The sequence below is a fragment of the Python bivittatus genome, unplaced genomic scaffold (assembly GCF_059951505.1).
Source record: "Python bivittatus isolate LINGU-HERP-01145 unplaced genomic scaffold, Pbiv_v1 ctg000080_np1212, whole genome shotgun sequence".
NCBI classification, from domain to species: domain Eukaryota; kingdom Metazoa; phylum Chordata; class Lepidosauria; order Squamata; family Pythonidae; genus Python; species Python bivittatus.
Window position 1 is genome coordinate 57,129,985 of NW_028277035.1, and position 27,238 is coordinate 57,157,222.

General features: G+C 39.6%; 1 protein-coding gene across 9 annotated transcripts in view; it reads right to left on the reverse strand.

Moving 5' to 3' along the window:
- Positions 1–6,208: 6,208 nt before the first annotated feature.
- Positions 6,209–27,238, reverse strand: part of WNK2 (WNK lysine deficient protein kinase 2) — a 123,351-nt gene continuing 102,321 nt past the window's right edge. For 4 of the 9 annotated variants that reach the window (XR_015794884.1, XR_015794885.1, XR_015794886.1 and 1 more), the window contains exons 29-30: positions 17,800–19,553; positions 6,209–6,479 (exon numbers count right to left, since the gene is read on the reverse strand). Coding sequence is in view for 2 of the 9 variants with exons in the window: in XM_088134166.1 (XP_087990292.1) it covers positions 19,239–19,553 (315 nt within the window). In the remaining 7 variants the exon portion in view is untranslated. Of the gene's footprint in view, positions 6,480–16,318; positions 19,554–27,238 lie in introns of those variants that run through there. The other 5 variants (XR_015794889.1, XR_015794888.1, XR_015794890.1 and 2 more) reach the window with 3 other exon arrangements.

The following is a 27,238-nucleotide window of genomic DNA, read 5'->3' on the forward strand; positions in this document are numbered from 1 at the left end:
GAATGAGTCAGTTTGTTTCTTCACCACAAAACTGTATTAGCGCTGGATAAAGTTAGTGTCGAGACGTTATTAGCTGAAGCTGTTGGCAAGCTATAGGTAAGGCAAAGCATGCCACTGTTTTTTAGATAAAAATTATATTGGGTAGCTACCAAATGCCATGGTGCTTAGAAGAGAAGGTAAAACAGAACGGAACATAATAGTTGGCACCTCCTTACCAATCACTCACAAGGGCACAGGTGATGGCAGCAGCCACGTAAATGCCACTGGCATGCACTTCTGTGCCGTGAACGGGGGGCTTCACCTAAAGATTGGCTGCAAACAACAACAGTGTTTTGCTAAAGCATCAGCGGGCAGGAGACCTAGCCGTGTTCTTGAGAGTAAAACTGAAAGCGTGCGCAGGCCTGGGAAAGGGAGCTCTCGCCTTGTTGTTTTCCTCACTGACAAGTTGTCAGCTTTCTGGTGCTCCCTGAGCAAAGGCAGCATGAAAGTGAAGATGCTCTTGAGTCCACCTCAAAGCCTCGTGACTGCATTTCTGCAGGCTCCTTGGCAGTGCGGTGGAAATCATTTGCCATATGTTGTTACCTTCTTCCAAGATTTTGTCTGACTTCCCAGTTTAGCCTACAGGAGTCCCCCACCCAAGTCCTTTTTTTTTTTTTTTGTGGGGGAGGGTGCTTCAAGTCAGTCCTGACTCCTTGTGACTGCCTGGGCTGGTCCCTGCAGTTTTCCTGGCAAGGTTTTTCGGAAGTGGCTTGCCTTTGCCTCCTTCCCAGGGCTGAGAGAGAGGGACTGGCCCAAGGTCACCCAGCTGGCTTCGTGCCTCAGGTGGGACTAGAACTCAGGGTCTCCCGGTCTCTAGCCAAGCACTGTCACTTTCAAATAGCCTGCACAGTCCAATGCCCCCTAGGTGTGTTTGACTGGAGTTTATTGCATCCCAAGCCTAGGGAGCCTTTCCCAGCTGGGGAAAATAGGAGTGATAATCCAACTATCTGAAGGGGCCTGTGTCAGAGAACCAGATTTTAGCAGCCTTGATATTTGTTGACATAGCACAAAAGCTGCAATGCTCTACTCGGGACTCAGTCTCGTCAATGGAGAGACTACACCTGAATCCATATGTGTAGGTTTGCACCTTAAGGGTGAAGTTTCAGTGGAAAATCCACAGCTCCATAGGGCATAAACCAACAAACCATTATTGCATCATGCCTTTCTCTACTCTAGTTCCACATTATGAGGTGCTACAACAGCGGAGGTGAAGGAAAACACAGAATAATGTCAGTGATAAAAGTGGGATAAAGCAGTTGTTAGGGAAAAGCAGCACATTGTCCTGTTAAGAAGGATTCTAATTAGAGCAGGGGCCAACCGAAAGGAGTCGAACTGAGATTGCTGTGATCTTTGAGTAACCGAAGCGTGGGAAATGCAGCTCATTAACTGACAAGAAGCAATTTAGCATGCATACCTGGGAAGGAAGAAAAAGACTGATTGCCAGATCCCTTTATTTTAGGGCCTCCAGGGGGAATCTTGAAAAGATCCTCATTTACAAAAACATCTCTGGATTGTACCGAGCCACCTAAGCAGCAATACTTACTTGGAATTCCAGAACGTGGTGGAAGTTTTGAAAGGAGGCTGTGGTATCGTTTACAGAGTACCCTGTTGCTGAAGCATGTGATGTCAGCATTGATTAGTGTTCTGTGGCACCCAGCCATTCACACATGGCCTGATCATGCATTCAGATCACCACCCTCAGAACAAGCAAAACCTTTCATGTCAGATTCCCGGTATGAAAGTTCCCTATTTCCATTCCAGTTTGGGAGGGATCCTGTAATACCCAGGTGGAAAGTGAGGAAAAAATGGATCATGTTTCTGTTGCTCTTTCTAGCGATGCATCCGTGTTTTGGCAATAGAAGGAATGACCCCATTTTAATTCTACAGCTGCAGAGGAATCTGCCAAGCACACTTACCTTAGCTTATTAGAGAGAAAATTAAAGAGACAGGAAATGGATTTCTTGCTCAGTTCACAGACTGGGAACAATGGTGGTCCTTAGGGAGACACTGTAGGAAGTCAGTCCTGACTCAGTGGGTGGTTTATCTAATTTAAAAATAGTGAAGACCCATCTCTGCCTTCTGCTCCAAACCCTCCCATCAGCAACTTAACCCATATTTTGCTCATGAACCCTGAAAAATATGGTCCCCATTTTAAAATGTTGGAAAAATCAACCCTTTCACTCTTTCATAAAGCTGTCCTTAATTTTGTTCCAAATAATTATATAGCCCCATAAAGATTCATTTGGATGCAATATACAAATTGCACATACCTATGCATAATATGGAGAAGGCTGAAGGTAGATTTCTAGATAAATGAATATCCACAAGAGGATTGAAGAAGTAAAATTCATGAAACTGCAGAAGCCAACTATGCACCTCAGAGTAATAAATATGCTATTTCTCAGTGGGCCAGGGCTCTTTGTTAGTTATAGCAGAATAATTTGGACAACTTCTGAAATGAGATGGATGATCTTTTGATTTGTTCCATTACAGCACTGAAGATTAGTGAGCCAATATAGTCTTTGGCAGCAGCCCAGCGTTCAACGGCACGAGCAGCTCTGCTTTAGAACCCTTTGCTGAAACAGGAATGAAGTTAGAGCTGGTTTCCACAATCTGGCACCTTCCAGATGTGTGGGGAATAGAAATTCCCGAATTTGCAGCCAGCATGTCCAAAAGATACATAATTGGAAGTCAGAATTCTGTAAATTGTAATCTGGAGGGCATCAGATTGAGGAAGGCTGCACTAGATTGTGGCTAAAGATCAAATAATTGTAAGTTTCCATCTTTAAAGACATCTCTTCTTAAATGTGCTCATAACTAAAGGGTCCTCCAATCTAAATCAAGATTTGTCCCATCCTTTCTTCATCTCTTGATGTAAGGTTGAAGCAGGGAAGATGGGAACCAGCAGCTGCCAGATCAGTGATGACCATTATATAAACATACAACAATGGCTTGGCTTCAAGATCGTCAAGCACTCTGCTAAGTATCCATTAATTCAGAATGGTGGGAAAAAGAAGTCTTGAATTTAAACCCTTGAGGACGTATACAAGTCCCACACATCTTTGCATTGGTTTAATTGAGTCCTAGTTGGAGAAGCCTGACATCTGCAGCATCCAGGATGCTGAAAGAGAAAGGGACACTCGCTCAACTGTTGAGATTGCTCTGGCAATCAACAGATGCAATTGGATATAACACCATTATGACTTTTTTTTAAAATAATGCCTCAGAGATCATGAAACCCATTGATGGAACTTCTTGTGAATTTAGTCATCCCATCTATTGTTCATATTTGAAAGGTTGTAGCATCTCCACTTTCCTATGAAATACATTCCTCAAGATAGGGGTCTTTAAAATGCAGTCCAGTGGTTCTAAAATGGATTCTTGTTCTTCCTATTCAGGTTCACACTTGTCATTTAGGAGAGAGCAAGAGTGCTTTGCTTTTTCTCCCAGGTTATCAGGCTAACCAAATGGCATGCCTGTAATAGGTTTCTCTGGATGTTATATGGGCATCAGTTTTTCCAAAGCAAAGCATGAACTCAGAAACCAAACATTTTGACTGGGTGCCAGCCACCGGCAGAACAACGATAAGGAATGCAGCTTGTTTCAAAAGCAAGTCTCTCTTTCAGCTCTCCAAAAGAGAGTATTTTATTTGAAAGACGGTGTTTGTCATTCCAGGAATATCTTCTGGTGGGCAATTAAAAGCTTGGTGAACTTTGGCGTCCATCGTGACCAGCTAGGATTATCAGGTCAATGAAGAAGAGTGGCAAGGTTTTTGATTTGATTCTTTTTCTTTCTCTTGAGTGCTCAAAAAGTGTGAATCTGAAAGTTGGTATTAGAACAACAGGGGCCTAAAAATAGACTGTTGCTTCTTTTAGTCTTAGTTTATGCACTCAAGTAATGAATAAGAAAGCAAACTTGCTTGCAGACTTGGTGGCTTCCGATAGAACACTGCAGCCATGACAACAAGAAAGCATGATTGAATCACCATGACAAAGAACCTAAGAAAACTGATCTGGTGCTGTTATGAAACAAAAGCAAAAACATTAACAAATCAAAGTTTGACACAACTTAGAAAATAAAACAGCCCCTCCACCCCTGAAGTAGCAAAAAATAATTTTAACTACCTACTGATTTGTTTGTATCTATTTACCTAAAATTGCATAACAGCCAAGTAGATGTTTTTTATTACAGAATTCTTTTTATATTGGAAGGTACCATGATTTGTACCAAACTGAATTTCATAAGCAATCCTATTTTCTAGGAATACTGAGATGAGAATTTCAGTCTACAACTATTATTTCATTATATTGACGCATTACTTTACATCACTGTATTATTACTGGCATTTCTGTTAACTTTCCATGTTAATGAAATCCATACATTATCTTGATTGCACTGGACGTAACTACCATTTAAAAAAAAGCTTTTATACTTCTGTGTGAAGTTAGTAGGAAATGCTGCAGTGTCATTTTATATTTACCAATGTATGCCAGTGAGGAGGTTTAAATTATATTCTTCATTTAACACTTTGTCACAGCTAGACACTTCTGTATCCTAAAACATCCTCCACATGTATCTGTTAAAATTAGATACCGGAATGTATATTTATATACTGTGGGATCCAGTAGTGATTTAGATGAGTAATGCCATCATCAGCTTCCAAAACCCTTTACATCTTTTGTAGAAAAAACAATCTTATTATTCTTTAAGGTAATGGAAATCCCTTTGTTCTTATTGTAATCAAAACATCTGCTAAGAGCCAGTGCAGTCCAGGAGAAAGAGTGTTGAGGATTGGACAGAGATCCTGAGGGACTGGCCCAAAGTTACCCAGCTGGAAGCTACGGTCTCCCAGTTTCTGGCCTTGTGCATTTAACCACTTCACCAAACCGTCTCTCATGTATTTATTAGGGCTGTACCTTTAGAAGACTGCAGGCTTTGTTAATGCAGACCAACTGTTGTTGTTGTATTGTCGAAGGCTTTCACGGCCGGCATACGATGGCTGGTGTGGGTCTTCCGGGCTGTGTGGCCGTGTTCTGGAAGTTTTGTTTCCTAACGTTTCGCCAGCATCTGTGACCGGCATCTTCAGAGAGCAGGAGCACAGACAGGAGCAGAGAGAACTCCTGCTCTCTGAAGATGCCAGTCACAGATGTTGGCGAAACATTAGGAAACAAAACTTCCAGAACACGGCCACACAGCCCGGAAGACCCACACCAGCCAACTGTTGTTGTTGTTGTTTTCAACTTTTTACAGGAGCCTGGGGGTGGAGGGGATCCTGATGCAGCTGCTTTAAGATTCCCATGAACTTTAATGGTTGACTTCTCAAAGCAGAGGCAACTTTTTTCAGGTTCATACAAAGCCTGAAGAGGTCAGACTGCTCAATCAGTACTCATGCAAAATCTAAAGCAATTCTTCCAAATCAGTTCTGAAGTACGTATAACCCTAAGATGTATTACGCTATCAAAATGACAAAGTGCCTACAGGAACCAGAATTTTAGGAAAAATCTTTATCTTTCCCGGAACTAACCATGGAATGCACCTGGAAGCCACTTTGCTGACCCAGCAGGGACTCTGCCTGTGGGATGACACTTCACTGCCACAGTTTCCCTGAAACACCAATAACAATCTGTACTGTCATATCTGTTGAAATGGCATCACACTAGGTGGAAACTGTGGGTGTCAGAGGCATGCCAGGGAGGATTTTCTGTGACATAGCAGAATTGGGCTGACGTTATTATGGCTCCCACAACTCTAGGCAGTGGTCGTCAGTGTCAGTCGTTGCTTTTTCCTTTACCTGTCAGTTACAGATATGAGCATTATCCTGAGAGCCAAATCCTCCCCCCACCCCAATAAGGCAGCATTGCTCTGCTCATTAATTGAATGCTGTCAGCACTGCCACAAAACGAATATTATTTGTTTCTATAGTGCAGTGTTTCTCAACCTTAGCAACTCTAAGATATGTGGACTTCAACCCAGAATTCTGCAGCCAGCATGGGGAATTCTGGGAGTTGAAGTCCACATATCTTAAAGTTGCCAAGGTTGAGAAACACTGCTGTAGTAGAACTGAAGAACTTTCTGGCTGAATCAAAACTATAGTGTGGTTAATCTGCAGTATGGAATAATTATGTAGCTGGTCATATGAATTAACCTTAAGTAAAAGAAACAGTGGATTATTTGTGAATAAAAGCTTTCTCCTCAAAATAATTATAGTTTATTTTTTTGCATAATGTTTGAATTTCCAACTTTAAATTTAAAAACTTTAGAAAGAGGCTACAAAATTGAATTGAACTGAATAGATGGGCATAGTCTACAGGATTTCTCACAAACAACATCAGTTCCAGTTTTTCTTCCTCTTCCTTCAGTGAAATAAGGTCTTGTGGTTTTTTTCCCCCTATTGGTAAGCCTGGCCATATGTCATTTAGTAGTATTCTCTTCCTCATAATCTAAAAGATAAACAGAAACAAACAAAAAAAATGATTATTGACAATGATTATACACATCCATACAGAAAAAGAAATCTAAGTTTCAACCAAGTTATGACAAGCACACTTATTTGTGCCATGCTGAAAATTCCATGAATGTCATTCTTTTTCACCCAAAAAGTCTTTGGCTGATTCAAGCAAAGCAGAATCCCCTGCAAAGCATGAGGTCACTAGGCATAAGTGTCATTATGCACTTTGAATTTTATTTTCTCTGGATATGAACGTGAGACATACTTGAAATCCCAATGGAATTGGATAGATAAAAAATGTATGCAAATGACAAGATGCAGAAAGCAAACCACAGCTTGGTTTCATTTCTAAAATGAAAACAAGACAATAAAAAGAAATCAAGTATTAATTGTGCCAATCTCAGATTCAGCCATGGAGTTCTCAGGATGAAGCACAATGTTTGAATGGCTTAAACATTGCCTTTATGAACACTCTGTGAAGCAATAGGTTGAACCATTTCTTTCTTTTCAACTAGACCAGCCCTAGATTGGACAGGACCTGTTTAGGAAAACAGGTGTGGAAAGCACAGAGTTGCAGTAGCATGATAGAAATGATACAAAAAGGAGAACCTCAGCTCCTGGGCTTGGTTGCCCAAGCACGTGTTCTCCTCTACCCAGGGCAGTTCTTTATCTGAAGAACAGGTCACTGTCTTTCTTATTATTAGACAGAGCAATCCTAAGACACAGAGATCCAAATACCCTACTGCCTGGAGAGGCATCCTGTTTTGTATTAGTTTATTGTAAAATTCCTTCAGTTATTTAAACCAACATTTCCTGGCTTGGGCATGTGGGAAAAGCATGGCATATTTCAGGATCCTTCAGCTCCATGGCACCTTCTGGCAGGCCTTCTGCTTAGTCCAAACAGCTCCTATTTCTTAGGGTTTCTAGTCCTCCCAAAGAGCAGGTATCAGAGGCTTCTGGGAAATCATAGAGGGAGAAAGCTTCCATTTTGGTTTCCATCCTCCAAGGTCAAGCACCAAAGTGGTGTGAGAACCACACACACACACACTCCCTTAAGTATGAATTAACAAATGAAATTAATGTGTATGTAAAACTAAGTGAAAGGGGAAGGGTATGATAGATTGAATGATGGCAGTCTGATCTTGAAAAGTGGAGTTCATGATACATGCAGGGAACGGATATTTTAGGTTTAATTATGAATGAAAGGGGTAAAATATATGTCATAAAGTATGAAATGGTGTTATCTAGGTTGTTGTAGGTGTGTAGGAATGTAGGGATTTATTGGTTGGTGATATTGGATATTATGTTCCAGGAATGGTGATAATGGAGGAATCATGATTTTGTGGAAACACTGTACAACAGTCTGAATGAATGTGACCAAGGAAAAAATTTTCTGCTAGGGAACAGGAAGGGGTGAGTGGAATGAGAAAGTGCTTGGGTCATTTGGAGACCCAAGACTGTTCACTGTTCACAGACCTTAGAAAAAGGCCTGTTTCAAATACATATAGCATAAGCCTATTCATAAGCACACAAGGCAGATGAGAGGTTCTGAATTTGTGACAGACCCCTTCTTGAGACTATCAAGAGTGGATCTTGAGGAAAAATGAACATGGAAGAAAAGGAAAGAAGTGAAAGAGACTAGAGTGAAAATAAAATGACTGCAGGGAAAAGGAAGTACAAGTTTTGTATAGAAGATGGAAAGTGGATGTAAAGAAAGAGGATATGGAAACTGCTTGGAACAGAGTGAAAAAAAATTGTTACAGAATGCCACAAACATGTGTGGTATTACACCAATAGGAAATATGATAAAGGATGTTTGGTATAATGATGAAGTGAAAGAGGCTGTGGATAAGTAAAAAATGCATATAAGAGAATGTTTTCTGCAAAAATGGGGATATTCTATAATGTGTATAGAAACAAAAGGATAAAGAAGGTAGAGCAAGGAACAGAAAATGCAGAGTGAATTTGATTAAAATAAACATTTATTTTGGAAAGTGAATGAAGAGGGCTAAGAAAGGAGATTGAATGGAATTAAAAATAAAATTGAGAAAACATTTTGGGATGGAATTAAAGTGAGGATATGTGGAGGGGTGTATTTTAGAGTTTTGTATGGGAATATGCTGAAGAGAAGAATTCATATGAATGCTATAAATTTAAGTGTCCAAGAAAAATGAGGAAAGGGAAGTCATAAATACTGTGAAAATGTCAAAAATGGCAAGGCTATAGGTGTAGATGCTGTAATGGGAACAAAGTTAAAATATGGATGTGTTTGTGAGTAACTGTGCAACTTACTTAACATGTGTGAAGACTGCCTTGGTCTCTGACAATGGAAGAAAGCTGCTCCAGTTCTCCTAAACTAAGACTCCAGGGAGTGCCTGGGAAGGTCTTTGGCAGACCTCTGATAGGACAATTGCAAGATGCAACCATTAGCAAAATTATGAGGATGCAGAAAATGGCCTGGGGATGTAGAAAAGAGAGTTTTGTACTTTAGCAGGACACTGAGAAATGTACCAGTGTAAGTAAGTTTATTGTGTATTTGTTTTAAAGGAAGTGTACGATAAAATTAATAGACTTGAAGTATAGAGGGTTTTTTTTTAGTGAATATGGAGTCGAAGGTTGTTACTGAATGTGTTAAGAGTGGCACATGATGGAGGTAAAGCATGTATGAGATTAACTGGATTGCACAGAAAATGGTTCAGCACTGAGCAAGGAGGATATATGATGTTGCCCTGGTTGTTTGATGTACTTTTGGATAACTATGTAAGGGATGCTTGTAGTACTATTAATGGTGTGTTGGCTGAAGACATAAATGTATCTGTACCGCTGTATGCAGATTATGCCATATTGTTGGCTGAGAACTTGAATGATTTGCAGTGAATGGTTGATAGATTGCATGATGAAGAGTATTTGAAAATGTATGCATCCAAGTGAAAATTAAGTGAAGAAATGAAAGTGCTCTCTCTCTCTCTCTCTCTCTCTCTCCACACACACACACGAAAAAAACCTAAAATAAATATATAAATTTGTGTAACTTTGTAGAATGTTTAGTAATTATAGGGAAATGGATGGAGACAATTTATGATGTGCAAATGCTGATAGAAAGGTGTTAGTAGTTGTTTTCAGTTGCAAGGAATGAATGTTTGTGCAATGTGGAAATGGTGTAAGAGTGTGCTTATATACGTAAGGGTATATAAAAGAGTGCTTCTGCCCACCCTTTTAAATGGAAGTGAGAACTGGGTATGATGGGAGAAATGTAGAGGTAAGTTCAGTGCATTGGGAATGGGATGCTTAAGAAGTGGGTGTGATAAAACAAGAAGAGAAGTCACAAATGACAATACATTGTATGGACAATACAAAAGTGAGTGACTAGTCTGGAAGAACTAGGTTGAGGTGGTTGGTAATATAGAGAGAAAGAGTGAGGACCAAATTGCCAAGCAAATATATGGAGGAAGAGTGAATCAGTTAAGAAAAGGGAAGACTGAGAAAGTTGTGATTTGCTTCAGTTGGAGAAATCCTCAAAAAGAAAGATGTGAGAAGTTTAAAGAACAGAAGGCAGTATATGAAGTGGTGTGGATGTGGTTGAAGGATGGTTCACAAGGATATAAAGATATTAAAAGGGATAGAGAATGGTATAAGCCAGTTTTAGCTATGTTTCTTTTTCTTATATCAGGCCTTCAGTATTGTTGGCTTAGTATTTGTTACTCCTTTTCTGCATTTTGCATAATGCTGCTTACCCCACAAGGGAATGGCATGATGGATATGTATGTTCACAAAACAAAAAAGTTTTAGTAAAGTCTCAGGCAATATCAAGAGAATCCTGTGACTCTTAAAAAGGTAAAGTCAAGGTCAACTCCTGAATATGTCCAATTTTAGGCTAGCAGATCTGGACAGCAAAAAAGTCTGGATTGCTACAAAGCAATACAGAAAACTCTGTGTTCCCACCTGATAGTTGCCAGGATGTTTGTAACCTGGATCTGATAGCCCTAAATTTAACAGATATTGGCAACAATACAGAATAATCTGCTCAGTACTAAAAATATCAATAGCATCCCTAGTGTGCTTCTCCAGTGAAATACAAAAATAGAATACTGTATTTTCAAACATTGAAAAGAAACAACATCCTTTCATTTCAGTATAAGTATGAATCGATATGAAGTGTTAATTAATATTAACATCCTGAAATACACATGGGTCTTTCTCTCAAGAAAGCTAGTATAAAAATGCTGCTTTTAAAGTGTACCAACTAGTTCTAATTACCTGCTTTTCATGGTTGTGTTGCTACCAGATTGCCCAGAATGGCATGAGTGACCCAACCACAGGACATTCCATGTTTTTGACATCATGCACTCACAAACAAAGCATGGATTAGCACATAAGCAAACTAACTTGTTTCCCCATTGCTTGGTCATGCTGAGTAAATTACAGGCACAGATTACTCTCAGGCTACCATGCTACTTCCTGGGGAATAAGCCCCATTAGTCTGACTCCTGAGTAAACATGCAAGAGAGAATTGCATGTTTTTAGGTATCTAAATTAAAAGAAAGTTTTTACACTTTACCAAAAATGAATGCCGTAGTGATGTCGACCAGAAATCAGATTTGCAAGCATATCTGATCTGTAGGTATCCGCGCCATTCCCTAAGAGAGCCTCCCTAAAGCGCCACTAAGGATTGGGTATCTGGTTTTGGTGGAGACTTTTGCTACTGGCCTAACAAAGGTTCATCCTAGGTCTCCAATTTCCCTCTCCTGTTTCAGCCTCCTGTGTCCCGTTCCCAGCCATTCTAGGGAATCTGTTCATTCTCAGAGGGCCTCTCGGAGGGCGTAGAAGGCTGAAGGAGATGAGAGGCCAAAACGTTGCTGTGGGATTCCACTAGATCTGCTCTTAAATTCAAACCTGGGCTTTCTGGAAAAACTTTATAGCAGTGTTGTGGAGAGGCCCCAAAAGGTAGGATGATATTTCCACTACAAACATTATACATCCTACCTGACCAATATTATCTGGTCACAGGCTGCAACAATACCACCACTGCTTGGATTTTATCATATTTATTAATTATATTTTATGCTGTGCTATTTATGTTTTTATTGGTTTTAACTGTTTGGTTGCAAACCGCCCAGAGTCCCTCCTTGTGCGGGAGTTGGGCGGTGATATAAATTTGATCTATAAATAAATAAAATAAATAAATAAATAAATAAATAAATACATCCAACATGTATCCAATGTATTGGAGGTTAGTGTTAATAAGTACTTAAGGCAGACTTCTTTCTTGGCTACCGTAGCATCTTCTGGCAGCCATGCTAGTAGTGACTGACAAACAAAATCACCAGCTACTAAGGAAAAAAATAGCTGCCTCAGATTAAATCATTGTTTGTACAAGTTGCTATGTTTTAAATTTAGAATTTAAATTGATCCCTACAATATTTAACTCTTCCCTTCCATTGTGGCCTGTTCATGTCATAGCTTTTTAAGTAGGTCTAATAATTCTTCTTGATTCTTGGGTAAGAAGAAAATATACAGCTCAGGGCTGTTCCCTGTTGTGAGATCAGTGGGCATCAACTGCAGACAGAGGCCACGCATTTCGTCAGATACAAGGTGGTGCAAACATTTCAGATGTTACATGGAAACTATGAAAAGCACTACTTTTTGCACATTTCCACAATGTTCAAATATGCATGGAAATATATATTTTTCCTATTAAAAAACAGAGTACAAAGCAAGTTGTCATTTTTACAGGGCAATATTCATTGCCCCGCCCACCCCAAAATCAAGATCTAACCATAGCCAAAAGAGACAGAAATTCAATCTTTATATAATGCTTTTTTTCATTGAAAAATTAACATGCAGTATGCAACTTTTTAATGGCAATTTTCAGTGGTAGATAATATATAAGCTACAAACTTTTCTAACACCTTCAATCTTTTCTGAAGCTTCAGGATCCAAGCTACTTTTACCATTCACGGCTGCGAGGATATTTAAAACAAAAACAAAATAGCAATATACACTAACAACTAATCAGGAATCAAGTGAAAACAGCTAAAATAATATGTTTTTTTCATTTGTGGGGGTGTGTGAGTGTGCATTTTTAAAATATATTACAGTTTTTCTCAGTAATCAAGTTACTTTTTAAGTTACTCTGTTCACCGTGTATTTTGGGAAGCTATTAGACCTGTGGAAAAAATAATGAAAATTGTTACAACCTATGCAATAAAATTAGTTTTGGTTTTCCTACATATGTATATAAAAGTTAATAATTTGCAGACATACACTTGAGAGAGGAAGAATGATTCAATCTTGACACCTCAAACTGAAAAACATGTCACAATTTTTAAAGCAAAAGAAACATAAAGGCTAGACAAACTGAAAGAATACAGTCAGGTCCAGAAATATTGGGACATCAACACAATTCTAACATCTTTAGCTCTATACACCACCACAATGGATTTGGAATGAAACAAACACAATGTGCGTTAACTGCAGACTGTCAGCTTTAATTTGAGGGTATGTACATCCAACTCAGGTGAACGGTGTAGGAATTACAACAGTTTGCATATGTGCCTCCCACTTGTTAAGGGACCAAAAGTAATGGGACAGAATAATAATCATAAATCAAACTTTCCCTTTTTAATACTTGGTTGCAAATCCGTTGCAGTCAATCACAGCCTGAAGCCTGGAATGCATAGACATCACCAGACGCTGGGTTTCATCCCTGGTGATGCTCTGCCAGGCCTCTACTGCAACTGTCTTCAGTTCCTGCTTGTTCTTGGGGCATTTTCCCTTCAGTTTTGTCCTCAGCAAGGGAAATGCATGCTCAATGGGATTCAGGTCAGGTGATTGACTTGGCCATTGCATAACATTCCACTTCTATCCCTTCAAAAACTCTTTGGTTGCTTTTGCAGTATGCTTTGGGTCATTGTCCATCTGTACTGTGAAGCGCCGTCCAATGAGTTCTGCAGCATTTGGCTGAATGTGAGCAGATAATATTGCCCGAAACACTGCAGAATTCATCCTGCTGCTTTTGTCAGCAGTCACATCATCAATAAATACAAGAGAACCAGTTCCATTGGCAGCCATACATGCCCACGCCATGACACCACCACCACCATGCTTCATTGATGAGGTGGTATGCTTAGGATCATGAGCAGTTCCTTTCCTTCTCCATACTCTTCTCTTCCCATCACTCTGGTACAAGTTGATCTTGGTCTCATCTGTCCATAGGATGTTGTTCCAGAACTGTGAAGGCTTTTTTAGATGTCGTTTGACAAACTCTAATCTGGCCTTCCTGTTTTTGAGGCTCACCAATGGTTTACATCTTGTGGTGAACCCTCTGTATTCACTCTGGTGAAGTCTTCTTTTGATTGTTGACTTTGACACACATACACCTACCTCCTGGAGAGTGTTCTTGATCTGGCCAACTGTTGTGAAGGGTGTTTTCTTCACCAGGGAAAGGATTCTTTGGTCATCCACCACAGTTGTTTTCCGTTGTCTCCCGGGTCTTTTGGTGTTGCTGAGCTCACCGGTGCGTTCCTTCTTTTTGAGAATGTTCCAAACAGTTGTTTTGGCCACGCCTAATGTTCTTGCTATCTCTCTGATGGGTTTGTTTTGTTTCTTCAGCCTAATGATGGCTTGCTTCACTGATAGTGACAGCTCTTTGGATCTCATCTTGAGAGTTGACAGCAACAGATTCCACATGCAAATAGCACACTTGAAATTAACTCTGGGCCTTTTATCTGCACATTGTAATTGGGGTACTGAGGGGATATCACACACCTGGCCATGGAACAGCTGAGAAGCCAATTGTCCCATTACTTTTGGTCCCTTACCAAGTGGGAGGCACATATGCAAACTGTTGTAATTCCTACACCGTTCACCTGAGTTGGATGTACATACCCTCAAATTAAAGCTGACAGTCTGCAGTTAACACACATTGTGTTTGTTTCATTCCAAATCCATTGTGGTGGTGTATAGAGCCAAAGATGTTAGAATTGTGTCGATAGGGATAGATATGTCCCAATATTTCTGGACCTGACTGTATGTTGAAGACAACATTTCTAGAATGTAGCAGTCAAACTGGACAATTTAGAAATTAATTTCATGATCAGTTCCAAATGATGATGATGACGATGAAGATATTTGACAGATATTTAACAGTTGAGATGAAGCTAGCCTACTGTTCTAGGTATTTTTCACTACAGATGTGTAGAAACTTCACATTTAGAGGCAGTATATCTGAATGCCAAATACTGGGACCAGAATGGAAACATTCTTGCCTTATTTCTTGCTTTTCAAAAATGTATGTTGGACTAGAAAGACTCTTGATCTCATGTAACAAGATTCCTGTTCTATGCCCATCCTATCTTGTGAATACTTTGGATTTGTCTCATCTACATCAGTGCAACTACTTTCAAAAGGGTTAATGAAATGCAGTAGAAATTCTTACATACCTTCAGTAGAAATTTGGGTGTATAATGAAAGAGGAAGTGAGAGTGTGATACAGATACAGAATCAGACATGGACACACCAAGGAATTTTCAGTTACTTCTACTTATGGTATTAATTTTCAGGTATTATCATATTTTTAATCCCAAGTGAAGTGATAACGTAATTGCAAATATTTTTATATCAATCTGACATTTAGCTGACCTACATCATATCTACCAGTACTTTGTGCAGCATTTCACTGAAATTCATTCAGAGACACTGAAACTGAATAGACTGGTTCAATTTTCAACATGCCAAACAGCAACTTCCTGATCCTTTTTATGATACATTGCAGGTTTTCTGCTAGTTTCTTTTCTATTTCAATATGCAAAAAGATTGTAGGCTGGGATATCAAGAGTGAAATATGCTGTTTGGTGGACCTTGTAGTCTGAGAGCTTCTTCGTTCATTGGTGATGGAAAGAGAATGGGTACAAGTCATCTCACTGAAGATGAATTCAGTTTGAGATGGATCTGAAGAAAAGAAATGGCTGACAAAACTCCTGGGGTGCACAAAGCAAGACATATTTGTTGGCAACTTTCTTTAATATCAACACTTCTGTGATGCTTAAGGTTAATGAGACTGCCAACATGATTTTCCCCAAATCCACATATCAAAGCAGGAACCCCATATTTCTGATGTTGCTTATGACTACCTTAGGTCCCAGGGCCCTTCGTGATGCTTTAAAGGTTACATCTAATTCAGAAACCTTTTTTTTAGCAAAATGATTAATTGCTTTGAGTTCATCTGTGCACCTCTGACTTCTTTTATTTTCCAGGTAATATGAGAATGCTTCCTCCCTATTCCTGGCCATGATTTTAAGGATAACTTGCTGACTATACCCACATGCTAAGCCTATGTGAAAGGCTGATCATAACAAGGCTGAGCTGGGGAAAAACAGGCTGTCCATGCATTTCAGACTACTGTAACCAATGCATCCTGCGAGCCAGCTCCTTATTTGCAGAATAGAACAGAAAGCTGGCTACATTTGCAAGGCCTGTCTCAGGCAGAGTTTCAGCATCCCTTTCAAAAGCCAATGAAAGCATCTTGAACATGAATTGGATGCCTCCTAGTACTAATTGGATCTTTTTGATGCAGTGATTACAATCCAGTCAAGCAGCTCTGCAGTTCACATATGCCCAAGTAATGCCATTTCCTTACTATCAAATTGAAAGGTAGAACATATAACTCTACGAAGAGAATTGAGGTATTCACCCCCTCCCCCCATAATTGTTTGCTATATATTTGTGTTATTTTAACTTTATTATCTTGCTGCCACTCCTGCTCAAGTGGAAAGTTAAGTTTCCTTCCAGTCCCCAAATAAAATTACAATACAGCAGTATGTACGGCAAATGTGATACATTTGTGTATTTCAGAAGAGTTGCCTGCTGCTCTAAGTGCAACTGCCGAAAGAACTAACTGAAATGTGCATTATATTTTTAGACTTTCAGTATGATGTGGCAAAAATGTGAGATCTGCCAAGGACATCCTCTTAAGGGGATCATGCCTGTGCCTACAGCAAAGGGATGTCAGAAGCCTTCTTGGGCAGCACCCTTCCTCCCTGTCATGGGAACACTCTCCCTTTGGAACCTTTCCAGAGCCCGTTGCTTTCTGAAATGTGGCAAGATCTCTCTGTTCTGCCTGCCCTTGGGAAGTTTTCCTTAAGCTAGTAAAGAAATGGGGGAAATCCAGCGGTTTGCATGTAGTCAAATTTTATTTTGTGAAGCAATATCTCAGATACTGCATCTTAAAATTTACTCTACCCTTATATAACGGTGGGTGGGTTTTCTAAAATGCAAATAAACAGACACACAAATGCTCTACTCCTAAATTAGGCTTTTCCCCAACATTTACTGCTGAGAGGTTAGGACTTTTAGGGATGGAGGCCTATAACTCAGTAATGGAGAACCTTCTTGGTACACAAAAGACTTCAGGTTTAATGGTGGCATCTGCCTCTATTCAAGGTATACTCAACAGATTTAAAAGATTATATTGACTGAATTGAATTTATGCAAAATGTGTTATGATGAGCTCACATGACTGGTGGTCTTTCTGATATCCTTATATGGCATAACTCCTCTGTTTGATTCAACCCCCATCCCATCTTTTTTCTCTTGTCCTACATAGATAATCAAAGTATAAGGGATCATATTTTAAAATTGTTTTATTGCTGTTTTTTGCCAAATAATAAACATCTTTCCATAGCTATTTTCTGTCTAAAATTGGAATATCTTGCAGTTACAGAGAGAAGGCAATATTGGTAACAAAACAAGTGAATCATGATCAAGCCCTATTACATCAAATATGATTATAATCAATGAACAAAAATATTGTCTGTATGTGTAACCTATCTGTTGATTCCATCTTCTAAAATTCTACTCACCTTGATGCCTAAGGTGCCACTGTAAGCAAGCGCATGAAATATTTCAGTTCCAATTGCAGGTATCTTACCTATCATTTGACTGCATGTATTGCTTTAAAAATGTATCTGTACCTGATGATAGGGAATGGACTTGAGCTGTGGAATTGCCCTTTAATAGCTGAAACTTTTAGCAACACAATTTTTTCAAGCACAAAAATGTTTATTTTTTCCTTTTCTTGAATATATACATTCTCTTGGTAGTGAGAGGTTATACCACTGACCATCATATACAAGGGGCTGAAACAGGCTGTACAACAGGCAGTAGTGACAAAGGGGAGGTTTCAGTGCAAGCAAAGGGGGGAACGGTGAGAAGACATTTTCAGTGTTTCTGCTCATAAAGCATACATACATGAATCTAAAAGAAAGTCTCAAACAACATAAAGATACATGTTACAGAGAATAGAAATCTCTTACTATAGTATGTATTCTCCCCAGGCAGAAGACTGCGTCAGGTTCTACAAAATTCAATTCTAACAGAATTGACGGCATCATATTCAATGGTACCAACAAAATATCACAGACAGTTCTTGAATGCTCAGAGTACAGTAGACGTATACAAAGAACAGATGGGCAGCGCAAAACAGCTCCACCCCTTCAGCAGGCAGTTTAAAAATACCACTGCCATATTGAGAACGGCAAAGTGCAAGCAGTGTGCCTTCAGTTCTAGTGCTATAATTCTTTTAAGGGAGCCATTACATTTGTAGATGGAATGCCTTGCTCCTTTTCCATCAAGGGAACAAAGGCTTACCCATCTGCAAATAAATCTTAGTGGCTGTTGTGTGCCTTTAGACTGACAGGTGAAGATGCAAATTCTACATACAGTAACATAAAGCAGATGTAGGAAGGAAGAAAGCTCACGTCCAAAGCCAACTCCATTTCACTGAGAATACTTGAAGCATTTGGAGGACAGGCAGATAACATGCAAGGGGACTTCCATACTTACAAAGGTCTTACAATAACTTTGGGCTGCTGTCCTATTGTCAAGAATTATGATTAAGCGTATTTCACACATGAAACATGCAAGGTTTGTAATTTAACTGAATTATATAGTTTGTTCAGAAGATGGCAAAAAAGGTTACAGTTGAATATCAGAGGGGGAAGGACATCTGCCTGCCAAATTCGCTGTTTGAAAGAAAAAGAGAGTTGTCACTTGCAACAGCTTTTCCAGAAAGACCACATAACAAAGCTTTTCCTTGAACACAGAGATACAACTTACATTCAGGCTCCTTTGGTAAAAACAAAGCGATCCATTTCACTATGCTTCATTCAAAGGAAGAAGCCTCAGCCCCCAGTCAGGTAGGGTGTAAAGATTTAAATTACCAAACTTTCCATTTAACTGCTGGTTAAAGTAAAAGCATTTAGCAGGAGAAAATAAAATGAAACTGGTCAAGAGTTTCAAATGTAAACTGTCACTATTAAATTTATATCTTCATATTTTTGCAAATAAAAAATTAACCTTTCCCAAGCAAATTGCAAATAAAGTACACCTTTCAGTTATTGTGATGATTATTTTACACCTTTCCAGCTTGAACTGAAAAGCTTGAATTCAAGGCACTATACTCCTGTAAGATTGATACAGTTCTCCTACCCATCCATTCAAGTACATTAGTGTTGAACGTGGCCGTTTCAAACACCAGAGAAGAAAATCAACCGTCTTCGGCAATGAAGGGGAAGGAAGCATTGTCAGAAGAGCAAACAGATTGGTGGGGAAGCATTCCACAGGGCCTGCCTGATGGGGGCACAGCTAATGACCTAGTGAGCCTGAATGGGGCCAGCAGGGAGAAACAGATTGCCTAGGAGCTAAACACTGGACGGTTGCAATTTGGAAGTCAGCTACTGAGGTCATCCCCAAATTAGGGCCTCTGCAGGGGCACTGGAAACAACTGGAAGCTATTGGGACCAAGAGCTGGAAACTGTGCAATGCTCTGGCCTCCTGCCATCCCCGGCTGGGTGGTTGGACTCGACCACGGCACTCCAAAGAGAGTCGTAGGGAGAATTCCTCCATACTGACAAAGAGGCATCACATAAGGTTTGACTGGGCCAGTTAGGAGAGTACCTGGCATAGGCACTGGCTGGGATGATGGAATTCCAGAAGTTAATGCAGCTGACAGTGGACAAGTCACTGGAATCACACACTTTTTCCCCATTCCTGTTCTTGCTGCATTAACCTATAAAAGCAAAGATAAGAAAGTGCAGCTGTAATTCTTGTCTCCTCTTTTACACAGCAGTTCATAGAAATTACCATTATCAACCCATCTCTTTCACCCTCTGTTCAGAGGGTATGTGCTGGGCATGCTCCCTCCTGTGGCTGAAATAGCCAGCGAGGGGATGAACACACAACTCCTTCCCACAGTGGGGCTCTAATACAGCCCCCTCTCAGCTTATACACACCGAGGGAGTTCTAGCTGAATCCAATGCATTTTTAAGCATGGCAGGACCCCCCACCAAATAATCATTTCTCCCTGCAGGTACTGATAACAAATCAATGTGACAAATCACTGCCTTCTTTAAAGCAACACCAATGGTGGTTGCCATTTCTCTAGCACCTAGCTGATACCAGCCAGAGAACTTTTTGACTATATACGTTTTAAAGAGCTGATGGCCAAATCTGGAAAACTAGCCAGCTATAAAATACCAGTATGTTTCCAAAGCAACCAATTGTAGTACGTAGTTAACCCTTTCCCTGTGTCTCTTAAGTTACTCTGCAGCATCTTTAAACTCGCTCCCCCAGATGTGTTTCCACCTACTTGAGTACACATCTGCAAGTAGACCAGAGTTCTTACGGACAGTTTCATATCTAGGCATGGCTAAACTAGCTGAAAGAAATTTCTGATCACTGAGAGCAGCTGACATTCTGAGAACTATGAGGTTAAATATAGACAAAAGGGCTGCCTGGTCCCCCCTGGATTTAGTTAGCAGGTTTTCATAAGTAATTTACAACTTTTGACAGTGGTTCCACTAAGTCAACACCTACTTCTGAGCAACATTTCTTTGAGGCAAATCCCAGGCTCTATAAACATGAAATAAGATTGATAATTACATCCAGGGACTGACCATTATTAAGATAGAAAATGTACATGAGTACACAGAAGAATGGCAAAACACTTTAGGGAATGGTGATGTAAATGTGTCTTTATTCTTGGCATATTTTCTAGAAGTAGATTCTACTGAATTCTGTAAAATTATCATAAGGCTAGCAGCCATTTAACCTGGTTGATTCCTAGATCAGACCCACAGCCTGATGCACAATTCAAATTCCTGTGCATGAGGTCAGGGGTTGCCTAGCTTAGATTCATTTGTAACCCTCCAGTGTAAAACAAACTTCCCTTTGCTTCAGCTCCTATGAATGCTGTTAGACTCCCCCCCCCAATGCTCACCAGAACTCCCACAATCTAAGTGGGCTCTTGGAGAGGTCTGTGGCAGTCCCCCCTCTTCCTACAATCTTACAATGCCTTCCTAACCCTCTCTCTAGTTCGGTGTAGGATTTTACCAGTATTTGCATTTAAGATTGGGGATATGAAATACTAATCTGAAAAACATTATTTATTGGTGTCTTTCTTCTAAAATACTGCATGTTTTTATTCTGAGAACAAAGAGAATTTTCTCAATAAATGGATGGATTTTGTTGTTGCTGAGAAAAAAACAGTTCTAATATAGTTGTCCCAACCTAAGATATCAAGTCGTGCTAGTAGAGCAAGGATAAATAATTTATAGCACCGTGGCCAACTTCTGCTTTCTTGAGAATACTCCATTCTCCAGATAGAGGTTTTGGAACAGGAAGAATGTATTTTTCTGACCAACATTAAGTTGGAGAAGTAAATTAAACCTGCAGAATGAAATGCCAACAGTTCTTATCTGACAAATATTCATCAGATTGCAGAATAACAGCATGTATGGAAACCATATCTCTATGTCTGCAGCAAAGTACAAAAAGAGATGTGCCACAAAAGTGAATGTACTCTCAGAACTTTTGAAAATAATTTGTTTCACTATATTTATTATTATGGCCTTGTATTCTATTTGGAAAAGCTATCTAAGGACAGATAAAGTTGTTTTGCAGGATAGATTTGGCTCATGATACTTCATTTAGGCAGATGGGCCTGTCCTTTGTGCCACCACAATTGTTTATATTAGTCTTCCCCCAACCTTGGTGCCCACTAGATATATAAACTTCAACTGCTTGCATTAGCCTAACACCCTAGCAGATTCTAGTTTCAGTCAATTAGCCTCAATCTATAAAAATTCATTTCAAAAGAATTTACGTCTATACAGGTAGTCCTCTCTTAACAATGGTGAATTGGGACCAGAATTTCCATCACCAAGCAACATGGTTGTAAAGCACATCATGAGACCACGCCGCTTAGCGATGGAAATTCTGGCACTTCCGGTTGCTGCTGTTAAGCGAATCCCTCGACGTTAAGCACGACGGCACATGGTCGCCATTTGTGATCTCCTGCCAGCTTCCCCATTGACTTTGCTTGTATGAAGCTAGCAAAGAAGATCGCAAATGGCCATCACATGACCGCGAGCATGCTGTGACCATCGTTAAGTATGAATGGTTGCTGAACAGTGGTCATTAAATGAGGATCACATATAAGTACTTTTGTAATTGTGAAGTAGGATGTGACTGTGACCATCCATCATACACCTGGGCACTAAACAGATACATTCTGGAACCGCTGTGTTCTATCTGTAAGTCTCACTGATAGCTCTGGAGTGGCTCTTTGTGTTGATGATGTGCAGTTAACTTATATGAATATATGAAACACCATATGATTACTTTCAGAACTGCTTTGTTTATTGACCCATTTGCAAAGAATTATTCCAGGAAAATTCAGAGCTAAGGAAAAATATAACTGATTTATGACACCAGAAAAAAAAATCCTCCAGGTGCTAGGAAGAAACTAGGAGAGATTGGTTGGCTTCAAGGTTATTATGACATCACCCAATCACTTTTCTTCTTATATCACACAGTATACTGTAGGTGGCTTTTCACTGGCGTCCACTATCTATGGAACAGGGATTTCCATTTTATTATTTTCAGCTATTCTTCCTCATCTGCAACATGCGGGCTGCTGTTCATGCTGTTTTGATGGATCTTCCATCTCCAGAGCATATTGCATCATTGGAGGAAGGGAAATTACTGTTTCCCCATTCTCAGGCTGCTAACCGGAGATTAATGCCAATTAAATTCCACCAACAGTTCCAGTTCTTTGTTGTAGTTGGTAAGACAGCTGAATAAATGAGCAAGCCACATGAAGTACCATTGTAGAATGTCTATGGTTAATGTTTGGTTTTTGTTGTTGTTGTTGTTCAGTCGTTAAGTCGTGTCCGACTCTTCGTGACCCCATGAACCATATTGCGCCAGGCCTTCCTGTCCTTCACTGCCTCCCTGAGTTTGCTCAGTTTCATGCTCAAATGTTTGGTTAGGCCACAATAATGGAATAATTAATAAGGGTCTTCATCAGAGATGGAAAGAGAGAAAAAACTCTAGGAAGATAAAATATTTCAGACTAAAATATATTGTGGCTAAATAGTATTTTGAAAGATATTAGCCAAATCAGATGGTCTAGGAAAGATCTGGATTAAAAAGAAGAGAATTAAAGAGAAAACGAGCAAAAGCTTGTGAAGGCCCAGGAAAGTAAGAAGGAGACCTAGGTAACAGAAGCCTGAGGAAAGGGAAGATATGAGATCTAAAAAAAGCAAGAGAGTTAAAAAGGCGTGAGCAGAGAAGGAAAAGTCAAGGTACTTAACTGGATTGCAAAGGAAGAGGGTCCGAAGACTAGAAGAACAGAATAGAGCCACCTGAGAAGATAGAAAGAAATCTGGATTTCACATTTATCAGCCCAAAGAACTGGGGAGCTGTTGTGGAGGAGGTGGGACAGAATTGCTCAGAGTTGTTGTAGAAGTCAGGACAAGAATAAAGAGTTTAAATGATAAGGAAGTAGATTTTGGTTGGACATCAGGAAAAATATTTTAATGGTAAGAAGTCTTCAACAGTGGAACAGACAACCTTGGAAGGTGGTAAACTCTCCTTCAGGGCAGGTGTTTAAACAGAGGCTAGATGGCTGTTAGGGATGCCAAAGTAGTTGATTCTTGCACTGGGAGAAGGTTGGAAGAAATGCTTTCCAAGATCTCTTCCAGTCCTTCTTTGATCAATTTCAGCTACTTTTAATAGTATTTTTAATTGCTTTTTGCAATATTAATTAATTAATAATTAATTAATTAATTTAATTAATTTGCAATATTTTTGTTTTACTTTTTATTGTTGGCTCCTTGAACTAGAAGCCTGGATATGAAAAATAAAAATTAATGAAGTCTTTATAATGTCCTGAGTTTTAATTTTTATATCTTTAGGCACTTGGTATCCAGGTTTTAGATTAACCATGATTATTCTTTTAGATACAGGAAGACAATGCTATAAAAATGCTGGAATTTCCATATGTATGTGCTTTCTCTTTTCAAACAACTTATGTCCATGGGAATATAACAAGGATAGTGCTACCAAGTGTGTTCAGATTTTGTAGAAAGCAATTGATCATAAACTTTCTTAACTTTTTCTGGCTTACATCAAGCAGCCACTGTCAGTGGTCAGAGCCATAGATCTGCAAAGGTGTTGAATGTGGGACTTCTGCATTCAAATATGTATCTATCGAATGTATCTATCATTGATCTATGAATTTGTCCCATAAGCTATTTTTTCACATGGCCAGTAGGCATACATGTCCGTATCACAATGCTCTAATGCTCATGATTGATGCAAGTAACTTTTTTGTGAATTGGATATTAATCTCCAATGAAAGAGAATATATGTAGCTCAGGGTTGAACTGTGGAGTCCTTGGGGCTCTCTGAGTTCAGCTGTTTGCTTGCAGACATTTCATTACCTGACTAGGTAACATCATCAGTGCGAGTGTGGGGCTTGCTCCGTTTTATATACAATAGCTTGCCTTGCTAGTGTTGGTAGGGGTGTGGTTTTCTTCTTGGTAGTCCCTTGATTAGGGTATTGTTTTCTGCTTGATTATTTGTCTGCTGTTAATTCCTGCTTATCTTGGTGTTGGTTGCTGGAGAGGATGTGTCTTTTTGTTTCCTACTTAGCTTTTTTATTGTCTCTTTTGAATGGTGTATAAATGTGGTTTATTTCTATGTATATACTGATGGCTGATTTTTCTGAATGCCAAGCTTCCAGGAATTCCCTTGCATTTTTGGATTTAGCTCAGCCTAGGATGCTCACAGCTTCCCAGTTGAAACTGTGGTTGAGTCTGTGTCTTCTGACTGCTGGTTGGTGTTCGTGGATGCGCTCTGCTTGTCTTCTGCCTATCTGTCCTACATAGTGGCTGTTACAGTCCTTACTCTGTATGTTATAGATGACTCCTGTCCTACATAGTGGCTGTTACAGTCCTTACACTGTATGTTGTAGATGACTCCTGTTTTTTCTTCTTGGGCTACTGGGTCTTTTGGTTTCCCTAAGATGTTTTGGAGAGCTTTAGTTGGTTTGTGTGCTATGGTGAGGCCATGTGGTTGCTCCATTACCAAAGTAACAATCCAACCTCCCACAAGAGCTGTGTAAGAACATTATTCAGATGAGTACAAACACACTGCAGCAACTCAGAACATCAGAAAAAGGAAACAGACCACCTATACAGTATCTTCTAATAAAATAGACCCCCACACAACTTTATAAAAAAATGCCTCACCACTCAACCCACTACAGCACAACCAACACAAGCTATGAAAAAGATAACACTGCCATACATCAGAAACGTCTCAGAAACTACCAACAGACTATTATAACCACAGGGCATCTCCATAGTACACAAACCAACTAAAGCCCTCCAAAATATCGTAAGTACACCAAAAGACCCAGTAGCCCAAGAAAAAAAAAGAGGAGTCATCTACAACGTACAGTGTAAGGACTGTAACAGCCACTATGTAGAACAGACAGGCAGAAGACTAGCAGAGTGCATCCAGGAACGCCAACCAGCAGTCAGAAGACACAATGGAAACTCCTTTATCTCACAACACATGGACAGACTTAACCATAGTTTCAACTGGAAAAGTGTCAGCATCTTAGACCAAGGTAAATCCAAAAATGCTAGGGAATTCCTGGAAGCTTGGCATTCAGACAAATCAGCCATCAATAGACACATAGAAATAAACCACATTTACACACCATTCAAAAGAGACAATAAAAAAGCTAAGAAGAACACATCCTCTCCAGTAGCCTATGCCCAGATAAGCAGGGATTAACACCAGACAAACAATCAAGCAGAAAACAATACCCTAATCAAGGAACTACCAAGGAGAAAACCACACCCCCACCAACACTGGGAGGGCAAGCTACTGTATATAAACAAGCAGCAAACCCCACACTCACTACCACTGATGATGTTACCTAGTTGGGTAATGAAACATCTGCAAGCAAACAACCAAGCTCAGAGCACCAATGACTCTATGGATATGAATCTGTATCTGAGACTACCAGTTGTTATGTCTGAAGAATGTGGCCTTTTATCATTTATAAAACAAAAATAGTGAAACTTGAAATGCTTGTTTTGTTCAGTTAATTGTCCATTTTCAACACTATGCTCCCCTCCAAAATTCCAAATGTTACTTAAACATTATGCAACTCCTAAGGCAATACTGGTAGTCCTCACTTACTGACCACTTGTTCAGTGACTGTTCAAAGTTAAGACAGCACTGAACAAGGAGACTTATGACTGGTCCTCAAAGTCGTGGCTGTCGGAGCATCCCCATGGTCACATGTTGCAATTCAGGTGCTCGGCAACCAGCAGACACTTATGATGGTCACAGTATCCCAGTCACATGATCACCATTTGCAACCTTCATAGCCCGCTTCCAACAAGCAAAGTCAATGGGGAAGCTGGCAGGAAGGCACAAGTCATAGTCACATGACATTGCACTTAACGACCTGCGGTGATTCACTTGACTGCAGCCAGAACTGATGTCGTAAGTTGGGTGTAGTCATGTGACTTTTCACTTTACAACGGTGTCACTTAGCAATGGAGTTGCCAGTCCCAATTGTGGTTGGTAAGTGAGGACTATCTGTAGATATAAACCACTGAACTGCCATAAGCCTAAATTTTACTTTGCATTTATTCTTTTTCTCCATCCTTCAGCCACACAGGAATTCTTATATCTTACCCAATTAGCTACACCCAAGCTTGTATGTGTGTGCATGTGTGTCTTATATAGCTAGTTATATTTTGTTTACATTTACCCACTAATCACTGAAATTGCCTTCAGCAGCTGCAAATGCTATTTTAACCATGTAGTTCTTACATTTTTTTCCCAAAAGTTGTTACTTATCAGTTAAGTAATATTAGTGAAAGATCCCCATATGATGAACTCATGTCACCGCTGTGAGTTATATTCTGCACATATTCCATTAGATCCAAAGAATGATGAGGTATGGTGGCCCCCTTTGTGCATTACTGATGCTGAAAACAAAAGAACGCATCTCTGCTGGCTGTTCATGTTTTTCAGCCAGGTTGAGAAATTATGTCCTTTATTGTAGGCATTCCTGGTGCAATAGAAGCACAAAGAAATAAGTTCTGTTTAGCCACGGGGGAAAAAGGTGTGGGCTATTCTGTCTATTCTGTTTTGGATATCAAATAAAACAGGACAAGAGAATTCTTGTAAGATTTTATGAAACTGATCCAAGAGTCACCAGCTTTTTCAAGTAAAATATACAAAGTTTTTTTCTTAGAGAAAAGAATGATGCTAAAAGGAATAGAGCCATTTGTTGAATAAAAATAACACATGTAGTATTTATAGTGTATGGTAAAGAAAAGAATAGTACATTTGCATTGAAACAGCATGCATTCAACTTTC